At 45.0% G+C, this 11,635-nt stretch overlaps 1 protein-coding gene across 1 annotated transcript; it reads right to left on the bottom strand.

Annotated features, from left to right (window-relative positions):
• Window positions 1-8,934: 8,934 nt before the first annotated feature.
• Window positions 8,935-10,125, bottom strand: LOC119381696 (uncharacterized). The gene has a single exon (XM_037649467.1). The coding sequence runs from the start codon at window positions 10,123-10,125 to the stop codon at window positions 8,935-8,937; it is 1,191 nt and encodes a 396-aa protein (XP_037505395.1).
• Between the last annotated feature and the right edge of the window lie 1,510 nt (window positions 10,126-11,635).

Raw genomic sequence — 11,635 nt, 5'->3', positions numbered from 1 at the left:
TATATATATATACATATATATATATATATATATGCGCCATTCATCGATTGAGCATTGTTCTATCGACAATATCGCGCCGTTTGTTTATGGTAGAAAAGTTTCTTGTCTTTGGCGAATAAATGCCAATGGCTAATGCAAGAATATTAGGTAAGCCTCGTGATCTCTTACGGGGCTTTACTGGCGTAAAATTATTTTTATAAGACAAACACAGCCAGAAATTACAGATTATACCTACAGATTGAAGCGCTTGCGTGCGTATGTGCATGCGTGCGCACGCGTGACTGTGTGTGTGTGTGAAGTAAATTAGTGGTGTGCCCTGTTAAGATTGATGCGGTAACATCTCATCTATATCGGTAAATAAGAGAAAGAACTATGCGCTTAGGTTAGGAACATTGAGTCAACTTTCATTCGTCCTAATTGAAGCTACATCAATCAGAAAAAAAGCCAGATTTTCGCCGCATGGACGAAGCAAATAATACGACAGGGACAACACAAAGAACAACAAGCAGCTCGAAACTTGCAGCGTGCAGCCCAAGAACAAAGAACGCACGAAAGGCACACACAGTACGAGCGTGAACTAAACAGTGTCATAGCTCTACACTTGCAGCGCGCTGCTGAAACACACGAAAGGACGCACAGAAAGAGCACACAGGTATACACAGGACGAGCGCGAACTAACAACTGTCACAGTTGTTATTCAACTAGCCCCTCTGGCCCTTCTAGCTAACAGCTCACTCCTTTCGCAAACGCGGCCGCTGCAGCGAGCAAAGTGAGCTTCGTGCTTCAACGCAAACTTTGCGGCGAAAGCACAAGACATAGCACAATCCTCAAGAGATAAGCGCGCGGGCATAGGCTAGCACGCCCTGTAAGTCAAAGTCCGACTCGCGCATCCCAACTACTAATGGGGTGACGACCTTGGAAGCGCGCCCTTCGCGCCATCTCGCGGGTGACAGGGAACAGGCTGAAGCAACTCCGAGCTTTGCGTACCGCAAGGTGCAAATGGTGTATATAAATAGCTCGCCGTTAGTATAGTGGAGGTTGTGTGCTGCGTGGCGATGTTGTCCAAGGCAACGCTCTGCGAAGCGAGGGGTCCCCGGTTCGAATCGCCGGTCACGCGCTTTGGAACGGGATTTCTCCTGAATTACTTCTTTTCTTTGTGGCTATATATATATATATATTCTCTTCTCTTCCCATATATATATATATATATATATATATATATATATATATATATATATATATATATATATATATATATATATATAGGGGAAGAGAAAGGACACAACTAGGCGGTTGTCTTAATTTTATTTGCCAACGGTTTCGACCGGTGGACCGGTTTTCGTCAGGGCTTATGAGCAAATAGGCTTATGAGGCTTATGAGCTTATGAGCATAAGCCCTGACGAAGACCGGTCCACCGGTCGAAACCGTTGGCAAATAAAATTAAGACAACCGCCTAGTTGTGTCCTTTCTCTTCCCAAGTACGTTTGGCCCATTGGAAAAGCTTCTTCAGTATATATATATATATATATATATATATATATATGTGTTATGTCTGTGTGTGCGTGTGTGTGTGTTATCCCACATTGAAATACATCGCCCAAACTGCACACGCTCTCAATTTTCTTTCCTCTTTTTTAGAAGACCGCCAACTGAAAATTGGGAAGGAAAAGGTACTGATATGTTACGGCTTACTGTGAATTGGGTCTTTGGGCTTTCGCCTCCGAATAATGACGCCAGCAAAGCTATGCTATATGACTGCGCAGAGAAACTTTATTAAGGCAACAGTCAATATTTTTATTAAAATAGGTAGGAAAATTTTACGTCTGTGACAAAAACATAGTTCCTTCCTACAGCTAAAATTTACTGACAATTTAAATTAGGAATACCCAGGAGCTAAAGAAAAGCTTGACGTTATTTCACCTTTTTTTGACGACGTGACATTTTTACCGTGTCATATTGGCAAAATTGCTAATAGTTTATCAATAAAAATTACAAGATGTTCTAAATGAATGAGACTAAACTATTGACTTCCTAGATTTCAATTTGGATTGGACTTGGAATAAATTTTCCCACTCTAAGCACAGTCTGCAGAGAGCGGCTGCGCCTTATCGCTTTGCATAACCTGCCACTCATTGTAGCTATATAATGGCGAGCTTTGAGCCACACTTGTGAAATACTCGTTTACACTCGTGAATACCGGGCTTGCTAAAGGGCATCGGCTTGCAGATGGCGATTCCAAGCTTCTATTGTAATCAGGATGCCTCTTCGCAGATACTCTTTCTGTTTCGTAAGCGTTGCGGCAAACTTGCGGCTGAGGGATCCAAACTAGATCGTAGCGAAGATAAATTGAGTAGTGGTAACGCTAACCACTTTGATGTCTACATTACACATAAAAAAGGAACAGTCGAGACTGTGAGGAACCCTATATGAACGCTACTCAGAGTCGAAAACTCTCTTCAGGATGCCGCGTTCCCAGGAGGAAGCGAAGAACCTCGTTGTTAAAAGAAAAGCACTAACATCGTTACGTACACGGCTGGCTTGCCGTGCTGCCGTTTGTGCGCTTGTTGCATCTCGCATCTCACTTGCGCAAGCTCTGGGGTGTAGCGCTTAAAGGCAAGTATGAGCAAGTATGAGGGAAAGAGCCTGATCGAGTGCGTTCCCCGAAGGACTAACTCAAGTCCTCTGTGCCTCTTGAGAAAAACGCAATCCACAGCAGCCTGTTTCTCTGCGAAACAGCTAAAGTCCGCAGAATGCGCCGCGGAAGAGCCCACTCGCTCAATAGCGTCCTCTGTGCAAGCCGACTAAACATCGGGCAACCTCGTTAAAGGCGCCTAGAGACGAAAAGCGCCTGTTCTCACGATCGTGCTTGATTCGGCCTTCAATTTGCCCGGCAGAGCGCACGTTAACTTGGGCCTACACGCCTCTACGTTCGCGCTGATACTTCACTGACTTGGCTCGCTTGAGTTGTAAGCTAATTTGCCGTTGTCATTTGCTATCTATTATTTTACCTTTCCCATCGTATACGTCTACTTTTGCGAAACTACTGCCTTACGGCGTCAAAAGCAGAGGGAACTCCTTTTCGTCTCATTACTGCTCGACAGGGGCGTCGACAATTTGCTTCACCGGCGGCAACAATTTGCACTGAACGATTGAGTACTTGGGCAAGCAATTGTTTCGGGCCTATGGCCAACAAAAGCACTTCAAAAACATCGCTGTACGTGCCCTAGTGCACTTTTTAGAAGAGTCAGGAATATCAGAAAGATACTCGTTCACATTAAAAAAAAAATGTTGTTCGCATTGTTAATTACTCCTAGATACTTCTGGTCACATGTTTCGCGTTGTTTCTCGTGTTTAATTACAGCTTTGTTTAAAGGGCGGACAAGTAGAGACTGTTGTGTGATCACCTTCTGTAAGGAACTGTAAGATGAACTCTTTTGTTAAACGCGAACGTTTCTTGAATTTATTTTTGTGTGAACGTTGTTGTTGACGTCTTAACATTGCTTTAGTGAATGGATATTTTTAGTGCTTGAATTCTGCATTACTTCATTATTATTCATAACTTCATGACGCGAATTATCATGCAATAGAAGAGGAGTAGCCGGAGCCATATCTAGGCACCAACCTCTCCTTAAACACATCTAATTAAAAAAAAAGGACGGTAAAGCATGTGTTTTCACACCGGTACGGAACGTCTGGTGACTTGCTCTGTTTTCTAGGTGCTGAATGCTTTCTTGGGACAAGAGAGAAAGAGAGAGAGAGAGACAACGAAAGACAGAGAATGTCCATGAACTACGCACGGCACAATCAAAAACAATAAAGCAGTGACTGGACTAGTTTAGCTATAATAATCTGTGACATTTCAACTTCTAGTTGTTCCTCTGATTGCCAATTCAACGCCACAAGTTTGTTTTCTTTACGGCAAGTCCACCGGCATTTTCTGCTGTAATGACTTTTACGTTTTCTCTCAGAAATTACGCAATCAGCATGTGTTCCATATACGTGCGTTGTAAATTCAAGGCTACTCACGCATGACCAAGTTTTCCAATTTTCTCAAAAATGACACACCGAAGAACAGTTACTAATGGCAAGAGGGAAAATAATGTTTTTTGGATAAAAGAAAAATGCGGAGTCTTAAGAAGAAAGGAAAACAAAGCTGAAAACCCCATAGATGTTGCAGGCGCGGTGACAGCAACAGAAACAGGGACAATCTACTTGTGCAGAATAAGAGTGCACGGTTGTAAAGAGAAAATTTATTTCTTACTACGGAAAAAAAGGCAAGAAATGCACCGACGTCCTCATATTTCGCGAGTTTTTCTTGGTGAAACCGACTTTTCGATTTTTGATTATTTGGTCTTATCTTATGTACTTGCATTCCTTAGCAAACAATGTTTTGCTGGCTCTTTATTCTTCTTATTTTTCGGTGTTGAATTTAGTGACCAGGGCAAAGAAAATCGCTTTAAGCAGTTGAATAAGCGCCCCGCTTAAGAAAAGCTGCAGCCTGAAAGAAACATTGAAAAAATTGAAATTTGTGGAAGAGGTAATGGGACCCACGGGAACATTCCACAGAAGACAAGCTACAAAGACAAGGGGTGGCCGCAGTGGGCCGAGAAACCGACTAGAAAGAAACAGAATTTAACACAAATGTACAATAATGGGATGTTGCATACAGAAGTAGCCAAATGAAATACAAACTGTAGCGGTATAATCAGAATATCAAAAAAGAAATGAATCATAGACTATGGACGGCAGTACAGGCCGACTGTGGAATGTGTCCATTAGAGATTGGAGGAAAGGAGATTACTTTTGAGGGCTCGTTTTTCTTTGTTGAACACAATATTAATGAGAAGTAACAGACAGCAATGCCAAGGAAAGTATAGGGGGTGTTATTTGTAGTAATTAGAATGCGAAGAAAGTAAATGCGAAGAAATAAATGCGAAGAAAGTAAAGTGGACGAAAAGATAACTTGCCGCCGGCAGGGACCGAACCTCCGGCCTTCGAATAACGCGTCCGATGCTCTACCACTGAGCTACGGCGGCGGTCATCTCCCCGTCCATTTTATAGGGTATATATGTGGATTGAAACTTCGGAGTGTCAGTCAGCGCCATCACAGCCATGGCGGCGAGTGTGGAACACTCTTTTTTCTGCCTTTTTGGCGTCACGTAGCACGTGACGCCAAAAAGGCAGAAATGCCGCCGCCGGTGTCCGCAACTACTATCAGTCGAAATAAAAAAAAACGAAATAAGAAAAAATTCCAGGATGGAACGAGGTTCGAACCTGGGCCCTCTGCGTAGGAGCCCAGCATTCAACCTCTGAGCCATGTCGGTTTTTTTTTTCTTTATTACTTACTTTTGCACCTCATACAATAATATTACAGTGCATAAACAGTACATACAGAGGTAATTACCGGAATGGTTACATAGTGACTAGAATTCCTTTAGACGGACAAGTGGCTCAAGATGTTCGAGCCACTCTGGAATTGGGTCTTTAGTTTTACACTCTTCAATAAACTTCGTGATCATTTGGCGGAAATATTCACGAATGGGCAGTGTATTGATATCAGCATGGCGAACTGCCATGTACTTTTTCCAAATACTGTGAAGGCCGAGCAACATAACAGTATCATAAGGTGCTCCATCGTCTTCTTCATTAACTGGTAAAAACCTGATCCCGTAGGCATCAATCGGTAAATCTTTTTTTATAGTTCTCTGCAGGATGTCCCAGAAGAACACCCCTTCCCAACAATCCAGAAAGACATGTTCGATGGTTTCAGGTTTACAACAGAGAAAACAGTGCGTTCCCCACGGTACAAACAGTCCCCTTTCATGCATCCACGTTTTAACTTCTAGAGTCCCTGTATGGAGCTTAAAGAAAAATGATTTTGAACTAGATGGGACAGCCATTTTTTTTACTCGGGCCAGTACATTTTCGCCACGTCCAGCAGGGTACAAACTCCTGTAAAGTGGTACCGGTAAAACAATGTCGAGAAGGTCTCTATACAACCTTTTTCGTTTTACTCCCGCTAGATATTCGCTAGAGAAACGTGCCAATAAAAAATTGCATGCACCAACTACTTCTTTTAGATAACCATAGAGCGCCCCATGCACATAGTTCGAGCTGACAACGAGTGAAGGTAAAACTCTTCCAAGCCTCAGCTGAATAACTGCACGTAGAAACGGGTCTCTTGTGTCTCGCAGAAACATAAAACGACTAACGACCTGTCTTAATAACAAATGTGACAGACTAAGACCACCGAACCGAACACGACGAAAAAGATTAGTGCGACTAGACCGTTCCCACACTGATCCCCATATAAATACTGCAAACACACGGTGCAGCTTTTGCACGTTTATACGCGAGCAATGTAAAACCTGTAATGTGTACCAGAGTTTAGAGACAAAGAAAAGGTTACATATGGTGGCCCGCGTGAAAATAGAAAAGTCCCATCCTCTAACCTTATCCACTTTTTCACGCATTTCAGTGGCTTGCCGCCGCCAGTACGGCTCACTGTCACGATAAAATTCTAGTGGTACACCCAAATATTTCGCAGGCTGATTCACCCATGGCATGTTGGCAAAAACGACTGGAGTGGAAGGCCAATCCCCAGCCAACATCCCAAGCACTTTTCCCAGTTTACCGAACTTCCACTAGCCGTACAAAACTGTTTCGCAATATAGACTACTTCGTTAACACTCTCGCAATCTGAACAAAAAACTGCCACATCATCAGCATATGCAAGTAATCGTACTTCATTCTCATGCAGTTTGAATCCGCGGATGGCACTGCTGTTCATCACACTCACACAGAAAGGCTCTAAATACAAACTGAACAACAACGGTGAAAGAGGGCAACCCTGACGCACGGAGCGTTGCAAGTTAATGCGCGCCCCCACCAACTTATTAACAATGAGTTGCGTTGTACAGCCCTTATATGCCATAGCCACTCCCTCTTTGATAATGCAGCCTACGTTTACAAAATCCAAGACACTCATCAGGACATCATGTGACACAAGATCAAAAGCTTTCTCTAAATCCAACTGAAGCATTGCTACACATGTCTCAGTCGCATCGCAGCACTCCAGAACAGATCTGGCCTTATGTATATTGGTCGCAATTGTGCGTCCTTTGATTCCACACGTCTGGTGTGGACCTACTATTTCCTTTATTACACCTTGTAATCGCTTAGCTAATATTTTCATGAAGATCTTGTAATCTACATTTGTTAAGCTAATGGGGCGATACGATTTTATAAAGCGGAGTTTAGTTTTATCATCTGTTTTGGGGATTAGAATAGTGTGCGCCGTCAGAAAGGTGGGAGGCAACATCTTATACTTGTAAGCTTCATTGAAGAGACAAGTCAAAATTGGGGACAAATCGGACTTAAACGTTTTGTAAAAGGCTGCGCTCAACCCATCTGGTCCAGGTGACTTTCCTGGGTTTAGCCGCTCAATAGCTCTTTCAACTTCCAAATTTGAAATGGGCAGTTCCAACCCTACAACAAGACTTTCGGGCACTTTTGACATCGAAGGTAAGAATTTCTCCCTAAACATTTCTATGTCAACCTCCGATCGCTTAAACAGATCTCGATAGTAGTTAGAAAAAACGTTTTCTATTCCCTTATTATCTGTGTAAACGACACCATTATGATGTATTTCCTCTATGGTATTTTTGCGGGCATATCTCTTCTCTTCACCCAGTGACCGTTTTGTTGGTGCTTCACCAACCAACAATTTTTCTGCACGAGCTCGAATTATAGCCCCTTTATAACGCTCAATGTCAAAAACTTCCAGCTTATGCCTAGCCTTGCGAATATCTTCCGAGAATGTTCCTGGTGATTTTGCTTCTTCTTCTAGCAATGCAGTAAAATTATGTTTTAGCAATTGTTCCTCCTTTCTCTTCTCTCGTTTAATTGCACAGGCTCTTTCCATTGCCAACATCTTAATATCACTTTTACAATATTCCAACTGAGCACCGATCGTTATTTCGCTGGTTTTGTTAATTTTGCCGACATGTTCTAGTACCTTTTCTTTAAAAATGTCATCCTCCAGTAGCTGTGAGTTCAGCTTCCAAAGGTCCCAGGAAAACTTACTTTGTCTAGCGCCGCCACAACGGATATTAAAGCAGATTAGGCAGTGATCCGTAAAAAAGACTGGTTCGACTACGTATTTGTTACACATTGGTATTATACTCGCCGTTACATAAGCTCTGTCCAGACGAGCGTGACTGGAATTCTGAAAGTGCGTAAAATGAATGTTTTGCCCCGCATCCAGACATTCGGCCACATCTTCAAGGCTATATCGGTCTATAATATCGCTAAGGGCTACCGTACTCGGATCCCTATACGGTGCATTGCTGGTCTTGTCATGTGCAGAAAGCACACAGTTAAAGTCTCCCATTATTGCGAGCTGCCTGTCGGTATCGCAATATCTATCTAGGGATTGGAAGAAATCACACCTTTCGGATTGAACATTAGGTGCATACACAGTAATTACACGCCATTTAGAAGAAAAGTGCCTGAAATCACATACTACTAACCTCCCTGATAAACTAGATGTAACAGATTCAACGACCAACCCCTGTATCTGGCGGACAAATAAAGCACAACCGGCTGAGGAACCAATGGCATGACTTATACAAACACTGAACCGTGAACTAAAAGGCCGCACCATGCTCCCAGTCTCTTGTTCTCCTTCAACTTTGGTTTCCTGTACAGCTATAACGTCGAGATCTCGCTCTACAACTAATCGATACAGTTGATTCTGTTTCTTTCTGCTAGCGAGACCCCGCACGTTAAGTGAAGCAAAACGGAGAAAGCTTTCCGTAGCCATGGTATACGGTCGACTGAGATTGGGAGCACGATGGTCACCTCCGCCACTCAGTGCAGCTGAGCCTGCCAGCCGCACGCCTCGTTCCTCCTCCGTAGGCGCGCCCTCGATGCTACGAAGACGACGGCGCCGCCGGACGCCTGTCCGGCGGGATATTAGGCCGCGGGCGCAGCGCCGATCGACGCGGTGGTAGTGCTTTCGTTGGTGGCTCTTCGACGCCAGCGTCTCCTGCAACGCCGTTGTCTCCCATGTCTTCCCGCGCCCGTTTGCCTGTTGTGCCGCTGGAAGCTTCCATCGCCAACTCATCCACTTGCAAATTCTCTCCGGTCACGTCCTCCATTCCCTTACTTGCTTCTGCTGTCGGCGTCGCTGCCACCAGCGCCGAGGTTTCCGCAATGTCCATTACCATAAGCTCTTTTCCTGCTTGGGAAGTAAGGGAGACGCTAGCCGCGCGTCCCTCCGTGTCTTCTGTGCTTGCAGGCCTCGGCGTGCTGCCAGCGGCCTCCTCGGCATCCGCCTCGTCCATGATGAGCTCCGCAGTGTCCTCACTCGCCGATGTCCTCGCAGGTGCCGTAACACTTGCGTACGTTCGAGCGCAGACCGCGTCCTCGTGACCGTAGCGTCGGCACTGACCGCACCGCGGTACACGACAATCTCGACGAATATGGCCAGTATTTCCACATCGCAGGCACAGTGGAGCTCTTCCCGGGACAACCACAAGGGCTTGTTCACCAGCAACTCGCAATTGATGGGGAATATCCTCGATGTTAATGCCACTTTTAAGCTTCAGAGTAACGGTTCTCGTTGTTGAGCCTTTATCCGTAACTCCGTTCACACGCCATCGCTCACGAGTAATGTCTGTGACACGGCCGTAGGGCAGGAACGCCGCCCTCACGTCTTCATCTGCTGTGTTGTACAGGAGCCAGTGCACTTTGATACGGAGATCCTTACTTGTCGGGTCGATGACGACACAACGTCGACCTTTCACTTTAACGTCGCTGCTTGCAAGAAGTCTTTTGGTCCCTTCGTCGCTTCTGAAGGTTACTGCCCAAACGTGGTTCATCTGGTAGGCACCCAAGGCGACTACTTCAGGGAGCAGACGTAGGTGGTCCAACGTGTCTCTGAAGTCTTCCACTCGAAATGGCCTTGCTCGAACATCACCATGCATGAAAACAGTGTTTAAAACAGAGCGTCCACTGGGCAGATTAGGCAGAATCAAACGGTACTCGTCATTTTCCATTGCAGCGTTCCTGTTACCGCGGTCCGACTCGGCCCCTTTAACCGCTCCTACGGAGCACGCCATGCTGCGTCTGAACGCGTCGGTGTCCAGAAACAGAGTGCTGAGCCATCTCGGTGCTTGAAACTGCTTTGCAAAAAGGTCCTATACAGGCTTCATGTCGGGAAGGAACCACATTAGCATATGCAATATAGCGTGGTAGAAGAGTAAATTAAGCACCAAGCGTCGCACAACGTGAATTCTGTAACCAGGCGTCACACAATGCGATTTGCGCAACGAGTAGGTTGTTGAATGCTTCCAGCCCATTACAAAAGGCGCTGCCATAATTCTTCAACGTCATCAGGCACAGCATCAATAAGGTGCGCATAATGCTTTACATGCGTTTAGCAGGTACCAACGCTCTCCGTAGAATGACGAAAAATGGCACAGTGCCTGCTGCCCTACTTCTAAAAAATTACAATGATTTATAGCGTAGTGGGTTCCTCGCAAGTGCATTTGTATTGGTTGCCAAAGAAGCCCATAAGGGCATGATCCATTTCCTCGGGGTCTCAGTAAAGTCCTTCGCTTCCCCCCCCCCCCCCCCGTCTCTCTCTCACGTCAACGTATGTTATACAGCATGACGGTAGAGGGAAATAGCGACCGGGCGTCACCCAGTGCAAATTACATAACTGGTGGGCCGTTTAAAGCTTCCAACCCATTACAAAGGGCTGAGCCATAATTCTTCATCGTCATCAGTCGTCGCTTCAACAAAGTGCACATAATGCCTTACAGACGTGCAGCTGGTGCCGCGCTTCCGCGCAGAATGACGAATAATGGCTTAGTAGGTGCTTCCCAACTTCACACAAATTGTGATTTATGGCGTAGTGGGTACCTTGCTTGTATTTATGACGTAGTGGGTACTTGTATTAGTAGCCCCAAGAGAGCTTACAATCGGCTCTAGAAACGCCGCTCTTCCAGCTTTTGGGATAAATCCCAAAAGCTGGAAGAGCGGCGTTTCTAGAGTCAACTATGGGCTGTCCAGAGGGCCCACGATGCGGCGGTTGGGCTTGGCCTGACTGTTCCAACGTGGGAGCGGCCCGCTGCGCGTTGAGTCGTGCACCTCAGGACTTACAATAAAGTTTCACATCCATCCATCCATCCACCTTTCGCTGTGACTGTGCTGCGGTTTCAGCACAGGCCTGGCGTTTTTTCCCTTTCTTTTTTCTCATTGTTTGTACAATGTAGCAGATGTACCTTAAATAGGTCAATATATATTTGAGAATACAAGATGTTAGAAAGTATCCTAAAAAGGGAATAAGTTACAATATACACGTCGTCAGTGCGACAATAAATTCCTTTGGACTGCAAAAAAGAAGAGAAAACTTATAAGTACTTACTTCAAAGCGAGACAACGCTACAGGGTTGTACCAACACTGAACAACGCTCCTAAACATAATTCAGCTGCGAAGGAATGTTATCAAGGGCCCGAAATATTAGAAAAAAAAGGGAGGGGGGAGGGGCGATAACAACTCGATTGGTATGCCTCTCCTTATACAGGCGTCAATTTAGGGCAACAAGCAATTCGCTATCTCACAGA

This window comes from Rhipicephalus sanguineus, chromosome 2, assembly GCF_013339695.2.
Source record: "Rhipicephalus sanguineus isolate Rsan-2018 chromosome 2, BIME_Rsan_1.4, whole genome shotgun sequence".
Taxonomy (NCBI): domain Eukaryota; kingdom Metazoa; phylum Arthropoda; class Arachnida; order Ixodida; family Ixodidae; genus Rhipicephalus; species Rhipicephalus sanguineus.
Note: the sequence above shows the minus strand (reverse complement) of the source record. Positions and strands in the feature narration are given on the sequence as shown.